Raw genomic sequence first — 22,737 nt, forward strand, 5'->3', positions numbered from 1 at the left:
TGACTGAAAAATTATCCTTTTTGTTGAAATTAATCTTAATAGTTATGAAGAAAGTTTAATTGATTGTATTGATATTCGAAGGTAAGCTTTTAATTAAACAGAATCTAAGTCATTATAAGAAGAGAATTTTAGTTGTCATATCTAGAATACTAGAACATTAATACACATTAGAAATATTCCTTTTTTAAATAAATCATTTCTTTTCATAAATCAGTTTCCTGAAGGACTTATTTTTCAAGTAAAACTTCCAAGTTTGTTTTTATTTTTGGAGGGGGGAAGGCTGGGAAGTGGGGGTTAAGTGACTTGCCCAAGGTCACTTGGCTGATAAGTTGTTAAGTGCCTGAGACCAGATTTGAACTCAGGTTCTCCTGATTCCAGGGCCAGTGCTCTATTCACTGCACCGCCTAGCCACCCCAACTTCCAAGTTTTTGTTGTAGTTTTATGTACTTAAATAGTACACTCTTTTTAGAAAATGTATAGTTTCACTGTCTTCCTAGAATTAATATCAATCTGAAATTTTGCTATATTTCCATGGTTCTTTGGTTAAGATACATGTGTCTGTAGTAGCTTTTTTAATTGGTCATGGAAATCTTTTTTTTTCAACATCGAACTCTTCTAAAATTTACTTATTTGCTGCCAGTGGGAAGACATGGAATTACAGCTGGCTTCTAGTACTCAGAGAAAGATCTTAAAGGAAAGAAATAATCAAACATACTTGTGCTGAAGTTGCTTATGACAAACTGCAGGAAAAATTCTAGCATTTTAGCTTCCATTTGTACCTTGCTACACATACAAGTAATAAGGCATTCAAAAGTAAAAACTAGCTAGCATCTGGAAATGTTCTTTGGTTGGTTCCACTTTTAAGCTTTGTTAACCAGTGGTCCCTTAACCATCTTCTTAAAGTAAAAAGAAATGACATTCTCCCCCAAATCCCAGTGCCTCTCCACTCCCTGTCATTATTTCTCTCACTCCCACCCACACTACACAATACCAACTAGGTTTTGAAAATGAGTCATAAGCTGTTTGAATATATATGAAGCTAGGTTAATTTGCCTAAAGATAATTTAGTGGACATACCTTCAGTAAAGCATCTTAATGCTCATTATGATCTTTACATTAGTTCTTAAATTAATTCATTTTGGAAAATGATCCTTTAACTTTAGTCATGATATAGTTAGGGTATATGTGACTTCCTATAAACTTATTCTATATGTTGATTTTATAGGCAAACGAAGGTTTAATATTAAACTATGGAAGACTTTCACAGATTGTTTTAACTGTCTGCCTATTGCAGCCATTGTGGATGAGAAGATCTTCTGTTGTCATGGAGGTAAACTAATAAATTCCCTTATTTAGATTTCCTTTTTGTTATTATGGTTATCTTCCTGATAATAGAAGAATAGTTAGGAAATCAAGCAACTGAAATTGGATCATGAGAAACAAAAATAGCTCTTTTGCTAGTTAAGAACTGTATTTGTGTAATGCAATTGTATATGTTAAGATATCATTATAAAATCTAAAAACTCCTGCCATCTTTTGAAGACTTTTTGATCTACAGTGGTGGTCATCAAACTACATTCTGAGGGTCAAATGTAAAAAACATTCTTCGCTCACTGGCAGGCTACAGGCCAAATCCAGTGGGCAGAAGTTTTCTAGCCCCCAACCTAGAGTATTACTTGAGTTCCATTTGGAAATTCTACTTTGCTCTGATCTTGTCAGAGGACTTTCTGTAATAATTTTGCTTCTGTGCTTCCTACTTCATCAGTTCTAATCTCATTGAAAGGATTTTTTTGTTCACCTGGACAAAGCTTTAGACATAACAGATTGATTACCTGTTGAGATAACAAAAACTTATATGAAGATTAATACTGCTTTTCCATATAGTCTGTGCAATGTATTGGAATGTGTAATAGCTTGTGTGACGGGTAATGATTTTCTCTCCATTTCAGCAAGTATTGAGTACCTATTATCTTCTTTGTCTCTGGCCTCAAGGAGCTTAAAATCTATCCAGTCAGAGAGAAAACATTTGTATATATAAAAAATAGAACAATAAATTCCAAAATGTGTGGCACATAAAGTAAATGCTACAAAATTTCAGAAAAAGTAGAGATCAGTAAGGACCAGAATTTTGGGAGAAAGCGTATTAGAGGGCATAAGACTCTGGCTTTGATTTCAGTGGTTAAGTTTTGGGGAGATGATATTCCATATTTTCAGACTTTGTTATATATTCAGGGAACAGAAAGATTATTTGCCTGTCTCCTGTTAAGAGTATATTCTGGCACCAAGAATGAAATAAATTTGTGTCAGTAAAGTAAGGCCAGATTATAAGGGAATATACAAAGCAGAGGAGCTTGCCTTTATGTTCCAAGTAGAGAGGTATATTCAGGGTTTTTTGACTAGAGAAATAACATTGCAAAAGCATTTTTCAAGGAAATTGGGCAGCAATTCAAGTATAGAGTGATGAACATCATTCTTTTGGCAGGACATAGGTTAGTATAAAGTAAAAATTGCTTCCCATTACTGCACCACATTATAATTTATGTAGTAACTTTTACAACCATCATTTCAACTGGGTATCACCAACAATCCGGTGAGATTGATAGAGAATGTAGTGGAATGACTTGCTCTCAGGGTCATGCAATCATTCACATCTGACTACTTGCACTGGTCTTTCTACTACTATACTGGACTACTCCTATAGTGATTGAATGTGTTTTAAAATCATTAAATATTGGATTATAATAGCACATGCACAGTTGTGTGGCTGACTGTTCAGCTGGGTTCTCTTAATAGGTCTTTAAATGTAATAGAACTGGTGGAACTAAGAGATAATGTTTTTATATTTTAAATTACCTTTTTCTCTGAACTTCAACACCAAATAAAAATGCATATTTTCATGTATATAGTAGAACAGAAAAAAGAATTATACATGGAGCTGAGGATCTATTAGGTACAGCTTGCTTTTTAAGAATATATGTAGTTTCAGGGCAGCTAGGTGGCTCAGTGAATTAAGCACCTGCCCTGGAGTCAGGAGGACCTAAGTTCAAATCCAGCCTGAGACACATAACACTAGCCATGTGACCTTGGGCGAGTCACTTAACCCCAATTTCCCTGCCGTGCCAAAAAAGAATATATGTAATTTCAAAGTTGTCCTGTTTGGTGATGCCTTCTTTCTCATCATTTAAAACATGCTTTAATTACCTTTTTTGTTTTTGTTTTTGGAAGTGCGGAGGTGGACTCTTATCTTCAATCCTCCTTTTCCACCCACTTCCTCCAAATTGGAAAAAAAATAAAAGAAAGTTCCTTGTAACAGATATGCATAGTCAAGCAAAACAAATTCCTACATTAGTCCTATTAAAAAAAATTTCATTCTGCTTCTTAAGTCCAGGAATGATTAAATATAATCATACTGCTCTACAGAGAAACTTGGAGAAATCCCAATAGCCAGACAGCCTAAATAATAAGCCTTAATTTGTCTTTTAAATTTTCCCTCCTTTTTAAATTCTGTTGCTTTTCTTTGACTGATTTTATACTTTCCAAAAATCACTAAGTAGTTATTGAACAGCCCTTGATGAGCTTATTTAGCTAGAAAGAATTGAAAGCACCATTTTTTTCTTAGACACCACTTTTTAACCACAAAAGACATTTCATGATTTTTCTTCATAGCCAAAATTGTCTCCTGCTTCCATCCACAATAGCTGTCCTTCCTTTTCTCCCGAATTACTTTATGGTTGTTTTGAGCAAGAAAATTCTTTTGAAAGAAGGGTTAGAATGTGGTTGATAAAGAGATACAGTCACATTCTAATTGTATTAACCCTTGTTAAGTGTCTTGCTGAAGAGGAGCAGTGGATTCAGGAAGTTTGTTTTTGTTCAGTTGATTTCAGTCATGTCCAACTCTTTGCCGTCCCATTTGGGGTTTTCTTGGCAAAGATGCTGGAATGGTTTACCATTTCCTTCTCCAGCTCATTTTACAGATAAAAACCTGAGACAAACAGGGTTTAGTGACTTGCCTGGGTCGTATAGCTAATAAGTGTCTTGAGGCCATATTGAACTCAGCTCTTCCTAACTCTAGGCTTGGCACTTTATCCACAGTGCCACTTAGTTGAACTCAGGAAGATTTGAGCTCAAATATTCCTCAGACACTTTAATAGCATTGTGATCCTGGGCAAGTCATTTAGCCTCTGTCAGCCCTACTTCTTCATCTGTAAAATGAGAATGATAATAGCTCAAACCTTTGAGGATCAGATGAGATAATGTATGTAAAGTGCTTTGCAAATGTTAAAGTACTATGTAAATGTTAGATATGAATTATTTTCTCTAGGGCCAGACCCTGGCATTATCTGAGTTTTTGTAGTGTTTGAAATACTTCCAAAGCACTTTTTGATTTTCAGACACTAGTAAGACTGATAACTGGGAGGTAAGAGTAGGTAAAGCTGAATTTGTTTTAAAAGGAATACAAGTGAATTTTATAGAAGATGGAGGTGGGAGGAGAGAAAGGATACTTTTTTGTTCCTTAACTCCTCCTATCTTATTCTAAATTGTAAGTCAGATCTCTACAGTAGTCTTTAGTTTTCAGTTTTACACTAACTTTTCACTTCTCTTTGTCCCTGTACTTAGATATTCTCCATACTGCTGCCATTCTAAATGACTTAGAAGTCTAGTGCTTGACTTCTACTTATTCCTTATTTCTTTAAAATTTCCCTATGCCAAAGACTACCAATACTGTATCTTGAAAATTGAGTCTGATGATTAGCAGTAATCTCTAATTCTTGCTTAACTCTTTTCTAATCCTAATCCTTGATGGAATTCTTGCTAATACTTTTGTTCCTAAAGGAAGTGTTATGCTAAATTTCTGTATCCCTTGTTGTGTAGTAGATATTTGCAGTAGCCTCCCACAGTCATCCTGCCCCCAGTCTCCCTTCTCACAATCCATCTTACACAGCTGCCAATTTAATTAATAAATATTAAATTATAACTCTGTAACAGGCACTGTGCTAGGAAAACATATAATGAATCAGTTCCTTTTGTTTCTAAGACATATATAAGACTATGCCATTGTCATACTCAAAAATATTAAGTGGTTCCCTATTGCCTCTAGAATAAAAAGCAGAATCCTAAACCTAGCATTTAAAGTCATCCAAAATCTAGCTCCCACCTACTGTTCCAGCCTTGTTTAATGTTATTTCCCATCATGCATTCTGTTCTTATCATACCAACGTACTATTCTTCAGATTTGATATACTACCTGCCACCTTCAGGGCTTTGCATAGACCTATACCTGGAATGCATTCCCTCTTCACTTCTACGTCTTAGATTCCCTAGCTTTCTTCAAGGTTCCATTCAAATACAACTTCCTTTGGGAAACCCTTCCTGAATTTCCTAATTGTTAGTATACTATCTTTTTCCTGATTTACTTTTCTGACAACTTGTATCTACCCCAGTGTTGTCTTCTCTCTGCAGAATTGAGAATTCCTTGAGATCAGTAGTTTCATTTTATCTTCAACACCTGTCACAATGCCTTTCATATCATTGACTCTTAATAAAAATTGAATATAATAGATAAAATTCTATTGAAATGTGATATAAAACAATATATTAAAATATAAATTAAAAATATATTTTAATTGCATATAGACTTCATATTGGGGTTTGTAGGTGAAGCTATCCCTTGTGTTCGTTATAAATGCATGTTTGTAAATTAAAGGCAGCATAATATGGTGGGGGAGCAAGAAGATTGAGGACAAGACATTTTCTCTGATCCCTATGACCTCTCCAACCTCTTTACAACAGAAATTATACATGAAAGACAAAGCAATTTCATCTGTTTTCATGGTCTGGGTTGGAGACCCAGCATCCAAAAGGTGAACAAAACACAAGAATCAGTGTCTACCCTGAGGCCACTCAGCAAACATACTTCTTGTACCTGGTACTGCCCTAGCCAGTCCAAGGACCAGACATGGGTTTACAGCAAAACCCAGCCCTACACTCTGGTCTCCACCCCCTAACATACAGACACACACTCTTTCCAGTGTCATGCAGACCCTGGCTCTAGGCTGCAGAAGTTTTCTCAGGCTGTGACAGAACTACTGGTGCTAGGCCAGAGGACTGAGGAATGGAGAGAATGTACAAGAATACTGTAACAAAACACTGGCGGTGGGAGACTTGCAACACTTCACTGCCTGAAGCAAGAAGCACAGCATGCAGCTGAGGCCAGTTCTGTTCACACGAAAGTCACTTGGGACAGAGACCTAAACTGGTAAACTGTGGGGAGAAGGCTGAGATGCATTGAGATCCAGCTCCCCATGGAAACTACCGTCAAAGAGGATAGAGTCAGAAAGTGAGCAATAAGGGAAGATTGGGGGGATGGGGAAGGGAGTGAAATTGCCAAATGTTTCAGGAAGAAAAAAATCCAAAGATCTTGAACATAAGCAGATAAATCGACAGAGAAAATATTAAGAACAGAAGGAAATAGGGCCTCCAGATCTAGTAAAATGAGTTCAAGTACCTATAAATCAATGCTACAAAATCGTGGAAAATGATCCAACACTTGAGGAGATTGTAGATGCTGTGGAATATTAGGAGAACATAGAACTACAACATGCTATTCCTGAGAGATTTAAAAGAAAGATGAGAATTATGAAAGCAGAATTTATGACTTGAGCAGCAAAAACAATGGGCAGAATAGAAAAACTGGAATGTCATGGTCAGTCTCTCCCAAGAAACAAAAGAGAACAATAAATTGGTAATGCATATATGCAGAAATGAAGGTCTAGGGGAAGCAAAAAAACAGTAATGTTAAAATATGCTCACTGTGCATGAAAATATACTGATCTCAAAGATAGGATATATGGAATGTGGCATAGTGGAAAAGAGCATTGAATTTGGAGTTGAAAGTCCTTGGTTCATTTCAAGACTTGACTTTGAAGCTTGTAAATTATGTGACTGCGGGAGATCACTTAACCTTATTACTACCTTATAGTTAGAGGAAAGTGCTTTGTAAACTGCCAGTTGCTGTGAGATCTTTTCTGTGGTGTTTGGGAGATATGAAATAATTGGGCTGAGATTAGAAGCCTGGAAGAGCTAGTCTAAGGAGATGATTTTGACTAAGTCACCAGTATAATATGGTGCCAAACATTGCATTTTATTAAGATACAGATAGGGACTGGACCTGTAGTTTCATTGGCATAGGGAAGTGCTGGCTAGGGAAACCCCCTATCAAAGCAAGAGAGTTGCCTAGAGCAGAGGTGTCAAACATGAGAGGTATGAATTGAACCAGATTAAAATGTATTTGGGAAATATTTAATGAAATAAATATACAATAAAATATAGATAACATTATTGGTCCCCAGTTCTTTGTGAGTTTGACACTTCCAGCCTGGAGCCCTCAGAAGCTGTATCTTGCCTAGGGTCAGAAGGCTTTCTGGGTGTCAGTGCCAGTTCTCTATGATACCATGTTGCCTTTTATTAATTTATTTTTTAAAAATTAAGATCACTGTTATATTTTTGAAAAGGTAGTATAGCATTTATGCTAACATTTCATCGTTTTTTGGCATTTGCAAAAGAACATCTTTTGTGGGGGGGTTGGACTAGATAGTCCTTAAGTCTCTTCTAATTCTGATTCTGTGATTTCCTCTATTCTCCAGTATGTTTACAAATACATTGTACATTTAATATTTGTCTAGTGATAAAAATTATCCTTTCTTTACCATGTAGAAATGATCTCCCATTTTAGATAATAGGATTTAGAGCTAGAAAGTGATCGTAGAAATTATCTAGCCAGACCTTCTTTGTCCAGATAAGGAAAGTGGGGACTGGAAAGCTTTTGACTTAATACAGTTATCATTTACACATTGCAAATTTCCCCATCACAGTTTTGATGAATCATGGGTCAGCATAAGAAATTAAATGGGAATTTTGGGGGGAGTTTTGCAGAAGCCACAGATGACACACATTCTAGCAGATGACATAGAAAACATTTGAAAACTCAGAAATACATAAAATATGTGTGTACTATTGTATAATATCAATATATTTTATCTTTTTAATGCCTCAAATATAATTTATTTTTTAAAGTTAAAATTAGTAAAAAGTTAGTTTGTGAAAAGAATGAGAAAGTTAATAGATGACACACAAAGGCTACAAATGTAGAGATATCACATTGACCTACATATAGCCTGTGACCAAATGTGTAACCCAGATTTTACCATAAGGTACTGTACACATTCCATAAAAGAAAAAAAAATTCAGACTTCTCTGGTACATAGGGAGGGCCAAAAATTTATAGGATTTTCCAGATCACAAGGGCACAATTCATTCTCCTAACCCCTGCGATGTGGAAGAGATTGGTATTTATATAGAAGTTTAAAGTTTGCACAACATTTTGCATATTTTGGCACATTTGATTTTCACAACAATCCTTAGAAGTAGTTGCTGCTATTATCTTCATTTCACAGAGAAAGAAAATGAGACTGAAAATGATTAAATGACTTACTCTGGGTCATTCAGGTAGTAAGTGTCTAAAACAGCATTTGAACTCAGGTCTTCTGACTCTAGATCCAGTACTCTTTCTGTTACAACACCTAGTTGCTAATGTGATTTGTCTAAGGTCAAACAGGTAAGAAGTAGCAAAACTGGGATTTGAACTCAGAATCTCAGACTCCAAGTCCAGGGTCCTTCCCATTAAACCACAGATTTGACTAAAATGCAACAATTTTGGTGGACTTTTAAAAACAATATTTTGACCAAAATTTCTATTTTTACTGTAAACTCTTTCCGAGTTCTGGTGAAGGAAGTTGCAGGGACAGTGAGTGAGTGGACTTAGAGTATTTGTTTGTCATATTCCCATTAATGATAGTGTTTGTATTACTGTTCCCAGAGCAAGAGTTGTAAGAGGAAGGGGTTAGCAGCTTTGAAATGGTAGCATTCAGAAGTCCAGAACAATAAGTGAAGGCTGGTACTTTGGAGCATGCTATCTATGAACATGGCTGGAGGAAAAATATTTTTGGTTTTTTTTTTTTTTTTTGACACTGAAGAGGAACCTTAGAAGTTTTACTAAATCAAGTTATGAAATTTTCTTTTGTGTAGGCTTTTTTAATGGAGTAGATTCTTATTCCTCTTATTAGAGATGACTTTCTTAGTTACTAGTCATAGAACTCTGTATAACTGCTAGATATTGGGGGCGGAGCCAAGATGGCGGAGTAGAAGCACGACCTTCCCACAGCTCCGGCTTCCACCTTCCCCAATCCATGTAAAAAGGGGACTCTAAACAAACTTTAGAGCTGCAGAACCCACAAAATGACACAGAGAAGCTAACCTCCAGCTGAGGACAGCCCGGCAGGCCGGCAGGAATCGGCCAGCACAGTGCTCTGGGAGCCAAGCCCAGCCCCACGCTGAGGCTTTAGCCCCAGGGCAGGCCTGACCAGCCTCCAGCCAGAGGGGCTCCAGATCAGCAGCAGCTGTGGCCGTTTCCAGATTTATCAATACATAGATGCAAAGGACAAGGTGAGAGGCCAGTGCAGACTTGGGACCAGTAAGTGGGAGTGCGTGGCTTTTACCCCTGGGGCGAGAAACCTCTGAGACACCAGCACAGCCAGCCAGCACCACATGGCGGCTTCAGCTCCTGGCCTGCAGAGTGTAGGGGGACCAAGCACCAGTCTGAGGGGTAATCGCTCTTGCTTTAACCTGCTTGGATCTGGATTGCAGTCTAGGGTGGAGGTCCTGGGGTGTGTGTCCAGCTTGCCAGAGCGTGTGGAGACCTCAGAGAGGGCACCCATCTAATACCTCCGGCAGCTGAGAAAACCCCAGCATTTGAGACGAAAACTCTCCTGTCTGGTGGCAGAGTCCTACCAAGGCAAAAAGCCCAAAAGTCAAATAACTGAGTGGCAAAATGAGCAGGCACCAGGAAACAAAGCAGACAGAAGATTCCAACATTACACTCCTATTTTGGGGACAAGAAGGATCAAGGCATGGAACAGGAGGAAAACAGTGAAGTCAGAACTCCTGCACCAAAAGCTTCAAAGGAAAATACAAGCTGGTTACAGGCCATAGAGGACCTTAAGAAGCAGATAAGAGAAGTGGAGGAAAAAGTGGGAAGAGAAATGAGAACAATGCAAGAAAATTATGAAATGAGAGTCAACAGCCTGACTGAAGAAAATAATACCTTAAAAAACAGACTGACTCAAATGGCAAAGGAGGCTCAAAAAGGCAATGAGGAGAAGAATGCCTTAAAAAGTCGAATTTGCCAGATGGAAAAAGAATCTCAAAAGCTCAATGTGGAGAATCATTGCTTCAGAATTAGATTGGAGCAAATGGAAGCTAATGACTTTATGAGAAATCAAGATGCTGTTAAACAGATTCAAACAAATGAAAGAATAGAAGGCAATGTGAAATATCTCATGGGAAAAACCAGTGACCTGGAAAATAGATCCAGGAGAGATAACTTAAAAATTTTTGGACTACCTGAAAGCCATGACCAAAGTAAGAACCTAGAAAGCATCCTCCAGGAAGTTCTCAAAGAAAACTGCCCTGATGTATTAGTACCAGAGGGCAAAATAGAGGTTGAAAGAATCCACCGATCATCTCCTGAAAAAGATCCCAAAAAGAAAACTCCTAGGAATATTATAGCCAGGTTCCGGAATTCCCAGATTAAGGAGAGAATATTACAAGCAGCCAGGAAGAAACAATTTGAATATTGTGGAAACACAATCAGGATAACCCAGGATCTGGCAGCTTCTACACTGAGGGATCGAAGGGCTTGGAATGTGATATTCCGGAGGTCAAGGGAGCTGGGACTAAAACCAAGAGTCTCTACCTACCCAGCAAAACTGAGTATCATGTTTCAGGGGAAAATATGGTCATTCAGTGGAATAGAGGACTTTAAAGCATTCTTGCTGAAAAAACTAGAGTTGAATAGAAAATTTGACATTCAGATACGAGAAGGTAAACAGGGAAAAGAAATCATAAGGAACTTATCAAAGTTGAACTATTAACATTCCTACATGGAAAAACAATAATTGTAACTTATGAAACTTTTCTCAGTAGTTGAAGGGATTACAAATATATATATATATATATATATATATATATATATATATATATATGTGAGGGTATATGGGCATATGAATACATATGTGAATGTGTGTATATATGTTTACAGGTATACATAGATAGAGGGCACAGGACCAATTTAACAGGAAGGGATGATACTTAAAAGGTGAAATTAAGATGTGAGAGGAATATAATGAGAGGAGATGGGGAGAGACAAATTGGGGCAAACTATCTCATACAGAAGAGGCAAGGGAAAATGGTTACAATGGAGGGGAAGAATAGGAAGGCAAAAGGGAATGGGTCAACCTTATTCCTATTGAATCTGGCTTGAGGAGGGAGTGAAATACACACTAAATAGGGGATCTCACCCTCCAGGAGAATAGAGGGGGAAGGGGATGAGAGGGGGGATGATGGAAGGGAGGGCAGGCTGGGGGGGAGGGAAGTTGGGAGCACCCACTTTTGAAAAGGGACAGGATCAAAGTAGAGAATAGAACAAGTGGGAGGTGGGATAGGAGGGAGGGAAATATAGTCAGTCTTTTACAATATATCTACTACGTTATTGTTTTGCATTAGCCACACATGTACAACCTATACTGAACTGCTTGTCTTCCCAGTGGGGGTGGGTGGCAGGGGGGGAAGGAAATGAATCTGGAATTGAAAGTTTTAAAATCAGATATTCAAATATATATATATATATATATATACAATTATTTATACCATCTTACATGTAATTAAGAAATAAGATATACAGGCACTGAGGCATAGAGATCCACTGGAAAAGTCGAAATGGGTATGAGAGAAAATATGGGAGAGAGCAGATTGGAGGTGGGGATATCCTATGGGACTGCTGTTTTGGGGGGATGGGTGGGGGAAAAACAGGGAGAAAATTTGTAATTCAAAACCTGGCAGAAACGAATGATGTAAATCAGAAGTTAATAAAGCATTTTAAAAAAATAACTGCTAGATATTTTTTCAGAGTACCTGTAAAATTGAGTTGAAAAAAACTGTTGTAGCCACTAAAAGAATAAGAACTGTTTAAAATACAGTGTAACAGTAAGTCATATAAAATATATATTCTGTATTTCTAAATGTGATATGAATTGTTCTGTTTTTCTTTTGACATCTGACTTTTGTAGATACTGTGAATGTATACTTAAGTCGCTATCAATAGTTAGAAGCAAAGGTTGATTGTATATGTATATAGGTTATAATAAATTCCTTGAAGTCAGACACTCTTGGTTGTTTTAGTTTTATCCCCTTCATACCGAATGTATGTTTCTTGATTTTCAGTAGGGGTTTTTTTTTTTTAATTTAAAATGAAAAGACTTAAAAAAAATTAAAATCAAAAGAAAGTTGCAATATTTTTAATGGTAAATTTAATATTTTCTCTCAGTTCTAAAATTGTCATTTTGAAATATATTTTATTCAAGTACAGTTAATTTCTAAGGTACTTTTTATTGAATGAATACTAAATATTTATACTACATATATTTCTCTTTTTATTTAGGACTTTCACCAGATCTTCAATCAATGGAACAAATTCGGAGAATTATGAGACCAACAGATGTCCCTGATACAGGTATATTATGCTGAAGACTTGGATAAAACATTCATCTTGGGTAAAATGCCATTCAACTAAGATTTAGCAATTTGATACTAATTTAATTATGTTTAGAATTCTTTCTTGGTGCTGCTCTATCTAATAGATGGACTGAATGGAGCCTGCTTGATCTGTACTGTACTAACTCATATCTCTTTGTACTGAAATTACGCCCAAAAAAATGGATTTAAAATTTGATACTCAACTGTCATGTGATTTTGACTATCTTTTATTCTGTCTCCCAAGTTTTTCTCATTCTTCTTCCTCTTTTAGTATATACTTTTGAATGGTGCCTTCACATTTAATTCCTCTTCTAAGTGTTGGTCATTTCATGCACAAACTAACTTCATCTTCGGTCCTTTTTCAGAATTGTTTTGTAAAATGTACATGTGTGTATATATGTATTTATATATGTATGTATGTGTGTGTGTGTGTGTGTGTATATCTAATCTAATGTTAGTCACTTTCTTTACAGTTTTCCAGCAGTTCCTTTACAATCTTCTACCTCTAGTCTGCTAACTTGATAAGACCCTTCCCAAGAATTAGCCAGTTTTATTTAGTTAAAATTTGGTATAACTAAGTAGTGCTAAATGAGGTAACAGAATAACTTTTGAGGAGCTGTAGCAAGCCTGAACCAAAGCAAGAAGAATTTACCTGGATGATAAAGTGTGGTGGTTGACTTTTGCAAATGATCTTGACATACTTTGTCCACAACAATTAGTTTACTTCACATTGTGATAGTAATGAAGGGGAAGCACAGGTTCACTCATCTAAAACCTCTGCATTGGCTTTGCAACATATGTTTGGGCTTTATGTATATACATATATAATCAAGGAATTAGTATAAAGTCGTATTAGTAAGGCCTAACTTGGGGACATGGAAAGTTGTCCAGATAAACTACTCTTATTACGCTCTTCCTTGGAATAACATGATCTTTTATAACAGCGCAAAACACTGACTTTACCTCATACTTTCATTTTGCAGAGCCTCTTTGCTGGCCTGCAAATTGCTTACCAGCAGAAAGGAAATGGAATAGTAGGTGTCAACAAATTACTAAGTTATTCAGACAATACTGGACTTAATGTTGATGTATGAAATAAAAAAATTCAGTGAGCAAGTAGGTTGGCCTCTCTAGGTCTCCATTTCCTCATATGTAAAGAAAGAATGTTGGACTTAATGGATCTCTGAAGTCCTATTTAGCCCTAAATCTATCATCAGAGATTTAACACTTATCTTGTGCCTTCTTAGAAGTGTGCTAGATATTTATAGGCATAAACATAAGATGTAAATATAATGAGGAAAGAAGTGAATTAGGATTACCATAGCACTATAATTGATAAAATTCATATGGTAACCTCTTAGAAAAAATAGCATGTTAAACAAGTACTTTAAATTGAACCATTGTAAAATGAGCCTAACAATCTAGTATAATTTTGACCATTTGATTGATATGTGTATGCATGTATGTATGTATATAGGTAGGTAGGTATGTATCTATGTATGTATATGGTTGAGAGTACTTCCAAAGTCATTGCATTGACCCTTCAAAGCTACCCCCCACACATATACAAGTATAACATAAAAACTTCTATCAAAATATTTAAATAAAGACACATAAAATAAGCTTTAGCCATCAGTAGAACAGTCACCTTTAGTGAATCCAGCAGAAGAAAAAGGGACAAGTCAGATGGCATATAAACATAGGGAGAATAGTACTGCAGTGGATGGAAATAGTATAGTTAGTAGGAAGAACTGGCTGTGCTCATAAACTGGTTTGTGTTTTAGATGGGTAGAACATCTTAAGTGTCAATGTCACGTGGGCAGCCAGAGATACTGTTTTGGAATTCAAAAGAGGGTTCAAAGCTAGTGATAAAAGATTTGGTGGTGACTTGAAGAGATGAAGCCATAGGAATAAATGAAATTGCCAGAGAGGAGAGTGTAAGGAAGTTAAATATTTAAGGACAAAATCTTAAGGATTACCTTCCTAAAAGGCTTAAAAGGAACTGGTAAAGGAAGACAAAGGAAAATAGTCAGAAAAACAGGAAAAGTGGTTAATCAAAGTGTCAGATGCTCCAAATTGAGTCAGTGAAAAGAGGATGACTAAAAAGGTTACTGAATTTAACTATTAAGATCATTGGAAATCTTTTAGCAAACAATTTCAGTTTCATGTTTCTGGCAGAAGTCAGATTGTAAGGAAATTGAGGACCACATGTGGTGAAAAAATACCATTCATCCTTCCACATCACAACTTTTCCCATCACAGTTTCAATATATCTCAGGTTGACATAAGAAATTAAATGGGAATTTGGGGAGAGTTTTGTGGAAGCAACAGATGACACAGAAAAAATTCAGAAACTCAGAAATGCATAAAATATTGTATAATATTATGTAATATCAACATCTTTTAATACTATAAATAGGCCCAAATTTTGCAATAAGGTACTCTGTAAGCACCTCATACCGTGTTTCCCTGATAATAAGACACTGTCTTATTATTTTTTTGGACAGAAAAACACCAGAGGGCTTATTTTCAGGGGAGGGCTTATTTTAATGAACATTGACAGCAATTTTAATAAACAGGTAAATGTGAACAAAAAAATGTACCTTTATTCAATAATGAATTCAATAAAGAACAGGATGACGCGCTCACTGCTACAGCTCTGATTGGATGCAGCTCCGAGCGTGGCGTGCGTTTCACCTGGACGGGGGTGGTGCATACAGAGGGTACCGTAATGTAGCGTGTAGCGCAGGGGATCACCTTCACTACAGTAGCAATCTCAATAGGGCTTATTTTAGAGGAATTTTACACAGTAAGGGGAGGGCTTATTTTCGGGATAGGTCTTAATTATCGGGGAAACACGGTAAAAGAAAAAGGAAAAAATTCAGACTTCTCAGGTACCAAGGGAGGGCCAAAAAGTTTTATGTGGATTTTCCAGATCGCAGGAATCTGTGTGCCCCTGTGTGGAAGGGATTAATGTAGCAACTTGTTTTTGTTTGTTTGTTTTATTTAGCATTTAATTTTTCCCCAGTTACATATAAAAACAATTTTTAACATTTGCTTTTAAGACTTTGAGTTCCAAATTCTTTCCCTGCCTTCACACACACACATTGAGAAGGCAAGAGTTTCCATATAGCTTATATATGTGTAGTCATGCAAAAGATATCCATAATAGTGATGTTGTAAATGAAAGCAGACCAAAAAAAACCTCAAGAAAAATAAAGAAAAGAGAAAAAGAAAACAAAAGTCACTTCAATCTGGATTCAGACGCCATCAGTTCTTTCCCTGGGGATGGATAGCATTTTTCATTCAAAGTCCTTCAGAGTTGTCATGGATCGTTGTATTGCTGAGAATAGCTGTCATTCCCAGTTGATCATCTTACAACATTGCTGTTATTTTGTACCCAGTACATTTCACTTTGCATCAAACCGTGTAAGTCTTTCTAGGTTTTTCTGAGAGCATCCTACTCATCATTTCTTATAGTGCAATAGTGTTCCATCATAATTACATATCACAGTTTATTCAGCCATTTTCCAGTTAATATACATCCCCTCAATTTCTAATTCTTTACCCCCAGAAAAGAATTGCTATAAATGTTTTTATAAATATAGGCCCTTTTCTTTCTTGTCTTTTATCTCTTTTGGGATACAGACCTAGTAGTGGTATTGCTATGTAAAAGGGTATGCATGATTTTATAGCTCTGTAAGTATAGTTCCAAATTGCTCTGTAGAATGGTTTAAGCAATTCACAACTCTGACAACAGTACGTTAATATCTCATTTTTCCCGCATTCCCTCCAATGTTTATCATTTATCTTTTCTGTCCTATTATCTAATCTAATAGGTATGAGGTAGTACCTCAGAATTGTTTTAACCTGCTTTTTCTCCACTCAATAGTGAGTTAGAATATTTTTTCATATGACTATAGATAGCTTTAATTACTTCATCTGAACACTGATTATATCTTTTCATCACTTATCAATGAGGGAATGGTTCTTATTTTTATAAATTTGATACAGTTCTTTATACGTCAGAGAAATGAGGCCTTTATCGGAGAAGCTCAGCAACCTGTTTTTAACAATCATAGGTCTTTTGAATCCTAAAACTAAATCAACAGTACCAAGATAAGTAAATAGCATGTGCTCATCCCATCGTTACTCAGTTATCCTGAAAGCCTGAGTATAATGACTTTAATACTAAATAATTTAAAATAAGATCAATATCTAAAAGTCAAATAAAAGGAACTAAAAATTAATCCATGTGAATGAATGAAAATTTACTATGTATCAAGTACTGTACCTAATCAGTACTACTGTACTATAGGGATAAAAATTTAAAAAGGAAGATTAATCCCTGACTTCAGGGAGTATACTTTTGAACAGAGAAAGAATATTGTAAAAGAGTGGTAGCCAGAAAGTGATGCTTTGGTTTAGGAATTTACCAGGATAGTGAGTGGGAGTTTGGAGAGTACATGAACATGCCCTTTCAAGACACGATTGAAGTATTGATTTGATTGTGATTCTAGAATTGTAAAGTTTGGGGAGTAGAGGAAGTAAGGCAGTACAAAGGTAGGAAGTAAAGTGAGGTGTGACTTGAAATAATTACTAGGCATTAATAAATCATATTCTGGGCAAACTAGATCCTAATTTCTCTTTAGAGGTTGTAGAAATAATAGACTTTGAAACATTGCCATTTTTCCTTAAAGGCAAAATTATAAACTTAATTTGCCTGAGATTTAACATTGATACATTTTATGACAAATTTTAAAACCTTCCTGCTCAATACATTATAGTCTAACCTTTGTAAGATTTGGCCCCCTAGATTGCACATTTCTAGCATTAGAAGAGAACTGTCCAACTACTAAAGTCTTATATTTCACTTAATATACATTGAGAAATAATATCCAATGCAAGAACAAGGAAAGCACATTCTCAGATTACTAAGGAATTATGGTGATGGCATGAAGCAGAGTTTTGTAGCCAATTATAAGTCAACACTAGGTTCTTCAAGGAAAATCTTGTAAAATGTATATCTCTAGTTTCAGAAGACCTGCAACTACCTAGGTTAGAATCAAAATCAGTATGTACATTCAGTGTAGAAGTAGAGTACTTTTGGTTATCTTAACAATCTAAAAGTTTTTCTAATTAAAAACTGCAAATGTGAAAAATAAATGTGAAAGAGATTCACTATTCTTAAATGAAAACCCAAAAATTATCTTTTATGATAACTAATAAAAGTGTAGTGGGGCAAACATAAGAATATGAATACAAAGCGCAGAGGTACAGAACTGATCATATTTTCATTTGACTATTTGTAGAAATCAGAATTTTCTTTTTGAAAGTATTTCAGATTGTCATTATTGTTCTATTTCTTCCCAGTTATCCATAAGATTTCTTTTGTTTTGCCATCTAATACCAATCATTTTTCTGACCAATTTCATATTCCACCTGGAACTGTTTCATGAGCTGGGCGGGTTGATTTATTTAGTAGAGCCTTTAGTTTTATCATCCAGTCTGGCCTCGAGAAGAAGTCACTGAAGGAGTTGTGTACATAAGTGGGAATATCTCTGAGAGTAATTAATGATAGTTTACATCCTTAAATTTCACTTGATTTTTTTAGACAGTATAATTCTTCTAAATATTACACTGTCCCCAAATACAGATTTGATTTTTTTTTCATATTTTTCATTCATAAATTAGTTTAAACTTTGGAGTTTTATGTTTATTTAACATTGAAGTTACTTTACCCCAGCCTTACAAGCTGACTCCATGAACTTTCATGGAAAGTTGAGGCACTGAGAGTAATTTAGTCTTTGAAGTCTTTTGTTTTCAGAGGAGATACTGTATAACAGTTTCCTTTCACTGGCTCTTCATTACAGGAATCAATTCAGAAACAATTTGTTCTTGTTCATTTTCTACATGTTACAGTCTTTAGGACTTGATTTTTTTTTCCTTGCTGGATTTTGACCAGATGACCAGTTAGGTTCTACACAACAATTTTTTTAAGTTTGCATATTCTTTGAGCTGCTCCTGGCCAGACTTCTGCAGCAACCAGGAGCTCAGCCAAAACCAACCTTTTTCCCTAAAAGTTTGGCAATAAATGGGATGAAAGGAGTGAGATGGTTTGATAGATATTTTTGAAGGATCACAGGAAGTTTGTTTTGTTTTTGTTGTTTTGGTTAGGATTAAGAATATTTATATATGTTTATAGGAAAATGGGAAATAGCCAGTAGAGAGTTAACTTTGGCCTAAGAAAAAAGTGAATTTTTTCCTGGAGGAAGTAGGAAGGAATGGCATGGATTTAGACTTACTTGCTTGTCAGAGAGTAGGAATTTTTTAATAATCTTTGACCAAAAGAATGATGAGAGTAGGAGATAAAGCAAAAAAAAAAAAAAAGTAGAGGAAGAGGTTGGTAATTGAAGGATCCCTCTTGAATGATTTACATCTCAGTGAAGTAGAAGACCTGTTAATATGGAGTATAAAAGTACTGATACATACTTAAGAGAAAAAGTGTGAAGCATTTGCAGTAAGGAATTTGATAAGGCATCTGTAAGAATAGTAATGTAAGCACTATGTGACAGGCATTGTGCTAAATATAAGTACTAAAGGTAGAAAGAATGGCAAAATTCAGCCCCTGCCCTCAAGGAGCATACATTCTAAAGGGTACAGGACATTAAATAATGACGTGTATGGAAGTATATAGAGCATTTGAAAGTAATCTGAAAAGCCTTGGAGGTGGGGGTGGGGGGTGTAGCAGGAAAGTCTTCTTTCAGAAGGTAGGATTTGTTAGGAGTTTTGAAGGAAGCCAAGAGTAGCAAAGGAGTGATCTCTGACTAACCTTTCCATAGTCTCTGTGATTTGGTGTTAAAGGTTTTATGAATAGATAATCTCACATAGAATAAATGCTACTTTAGAATATTTGCAGTTTTTTTTTAACTTAAGATATGGAAGCATTCCATCTATCAAATAGATTGCCTTTTTATTGGAACATTATGTGGGCTTCTCTGATTTCATTGTTGCAGAAAACTCTTGATGTGGAAAATTCTTTCACAATTTTTTTAACAAAAATCTACCTTTTTAACATCTAGGTTGATATATGTCTCCAAAGAAATAAAAACCTCATTTCACCCAGAAGGCAGTGAAGAGCTTAAGCAGCCTGCAATAAATTACCAACAAAGACTTGCACATTAAAAGCAGCTTGAAAGATGTTATCAGAGAATTAAATGACTAGAAAGAATAGCACTGTCCTCCACTGGTAACCATTCAATGTCAAGAGACATGGAGTAGAACTATAATAAGCCTTTAGTTGTTAAGTAGATTCCCATCCCCTTTGTAAAATTTACAGAATTTGTACTGAATGTTTATAATCTGCACTATTGAAAGACATATGCATATCATTGAGATCATAGATCCATCAATGTATCTTTTACCTAGGTACTCCCATGTGTAGGACTTATTTTGTTAGATGTATCATCCACTGTAAAATTAGATAGTTCTTCCTCACTGTGTCCATGGATAATCATAAATGTATCTTTGTATGTTGGAGTCTTACTGAGAATAATAGCTAACATATCATGATTCCATTTAAAAAGCACTTTGTGAGGTAGGTAGTATAAGCAATTCTCCAGTTTCTAGATTAGGATAATTATTCAGATATGTTTAAGAACTTGCTCAGAGTTAAGACATCCATTCTTGGCCAAACCCAGGAGCTTTTTAACCTTTTCAGATTCAGCATTTTGCTCTGTACCACACTGCTTTACCACTACAGTCATACTCTTTGCTTAGTAGAGTGTTTGTGGTGGTTATAATGGACTTGAAGGAAAGAAGTAGACGTGTTCAAGATTCTGAGTTGAGTACTCAACTTTATAAGTTTAGTTGAGTATTCAACTTTATAAAGTTAAAAATAATAAGTTCCTATCATGTGCTAGGCATTATATAAAGGTGAAAGTTGACCTAATACTCTGCCCTCAGGGAACTTACAGTCCAGTGAGTTTGAGGAGAATACAGTATAATTGTATGATACAAGAAGGTGGTTAACTTACACATGTGCTTACTTCAATAGATGGAATTAAGGGTGGAGTGATGATAATCTTGATAGCATAGAGGATTGACATAAGTAAAGTTATATAGGTGGCAGAAGTTTAAGAGTAGAACTGGGACAAATTGTTCTGGTTTGTTGAAGGGAAAGTGTAAGAAACCAGGCAGAACAGCAGGTAGATTGGATCCAGGTAATGGGATGGTCTTGAATGCCAGTGTCAGGTGGTCTAAGGGTTGAGAGAACAAAAGGGAAACTAAGAGTTTAAGATAGAATACTTCTATATCATATTTCTAGTAACTTTTTTTTACTGCTATCTTTTTCAAGGTTTACTTTGTGATTTGCTGTGGTCTGACCCAGATAAGGACGTACAAGGTTGGGGAGAAAATGATCGTGGTGTTTCTTTCACATTTGGGGCTGATGTTGTCAGTAAATTTCTGAATCGTCATGACTTGGACTTGATTTGTCGAGCTCATCAGGTATGAAATCTAAAACTTGTTTTGATAAATGTTTCTTAATGTTTTACCCCATCTAGTGGACCCAGTAAGAGAGATATCTTTATTCCTTGTAGATACTTAATTTATTTGATTAATAAAATTTGTATTTTATTAAGCGACTGTTTGGAAGACACTAAGCTAAGTCCTAGGAATAGAAAAACAAAATATTCCCTGCCTTTAAGGAGTTTATATTCTACTGTAATAGAAGTTTTTCTTTAAAAATTTGTAAAGGGATATAATTTTACCATGTTTTTACATGCTACTTCCACAAGCAAAGAATGGGTTTTACATATTAAAATAATGTTTTGTTGCATTTAAAAAGGTAAAAATCATTCTTAGCTCTGCCTTACAAAAACAGGCAGCCTGCTTTGAGCAAACCTGACCCCAGCTTTACATAATTATCGTCTGCCACTGAATTATTAAGTGCTTTATTGTGGTGTTGACTTGGTGCAAAAACAGAAGTTAAGAAGAGCCCTGCTCAAGGAATTGGCATTCTGATGGTTTTAAAACCCTAATCTGTCAACCTATTCTCAAACCTTGTAAGGATTGGCAAGGATTAAAACAGATTTCTAATTTGTCTATTTAGTTTATTTTGTTTTCTTGTGTAATTTTCTGAAAACTTGTAGAAAATATTTAACAATGTTCTGTCTTAGTCATTTATTTTCTTTTTTTAAAAAACCCTCTAACTTTACCATGCTATTAATTCAAGAAAAAACTTTCTAATAATTACATGAGAATACTTGAGTAAAGCCTCAATTGACATGGCTTATTACACATATATCTTTGAAAAATTATTTTTAGGGTAAAAATCTTTGCATGGCTGTCTCTTGTGCTAGGAATATACTCCTTTCTTGCCTTTACTTTTTAGAATTCCTTTGTTACTTTCAAAACTTAGCTCAAGCAAAACCTTTAGCATAAAGCCTTTCTTAAATTTTCTATCTGTTAGTATACCGTTACTGAAATCCAATTTACTTGCATGCCGTGGCATCACCTCCCTGATGTCGTGGTTCTCTTAAGAATGAAGGACAGGGGGCGGCCAGGTGGCACAGTGAGTAAGAGCACTAGCCCCAGTGTCGGGAGACCTGGGATTGGTTCCAGCCTCAGATACTTGGCACCCACACAAAAATAACTGGCTGTGTAACCTTGAGCAAGTTACTTAACCCTGGTTGCTTTAAAAAAAAAAAAAGAATGAAGGATAAACAGCAACCTCCATGAGTAGTACTGGAGCTGCCTACAACTCTTCCTTCCTCCCTCCTTTCCTTCCTTTTTCTCTCCCTTCCTTCTTCCTTTCCTCCCCCCTTCCATTTCTTCCTTTCCCTCTGAACACAGAGTATCACACCCCAAATGGAATGTAAGTTTTTTTCTTTGTTCCCCCCCCCCCTTTATTCTTAAAGACCAGCCTTAACTCCAATTCACTCTGGCTCTCTAAATCACTCTACCTCTTGTAGATTGACCAATAATAGCTCTCAGGCCAAGCCCTGCTTGGTCATTGTTCAGACCCTGATTGGCCCAGAATGAATGTAAAAAGCAGTTATTTCTGTTTTGGCCAGAAATCCTGAGTGT

At 35.8% G+C, this 22,737-nt stretch overlaps 1 protein-coding gene across 1 annotated transcript in view; it reads left to right on the forward strand.

Annotated features, from left to right (window-relative positions):
• Positions 1–22,737, forward strand: part of PPP1CB (protein phosphatase 1 catalytic subunit beta) — a 75,430-nt gene that overhangs the window by 46,709 nt on the left and 5,984 nt on the right. Inside the window, exons 4-6 of the mRNA XM_069072122.1 lie at positions 1,226–1,330; positions 12,554–12,625; positions 21,005–21,156. Of these exons, the coding sequence (XP_068928223.1) occupies positions 1,226–1,330; positions 12,554–12,625; positions 21,005–21,156 (329 nt within the window). The remainder of the gene's footprint in view (positions 1–1,225; positions 1,331–12,553; positions 12,626–21,004; positions 21,157–22,737) is intronic.

The sequence above is a fragment of the Petaurus breviceps genome, unplaced genomic scaffold (assembly GCF_028583685.1).
Source record: "Petaurus breviceps papuanus isolate PSGF00001 unplaced genomic scaffold, PetGlider_PUasm1.0 90845, whole genome shotgun sequence".
Lineage (NCBI taxonomy): Eukaryota > Metazoa > Chordata > Mammalia > Diprotodontia > Petauridae > Petaurus > Petaurus breviceps.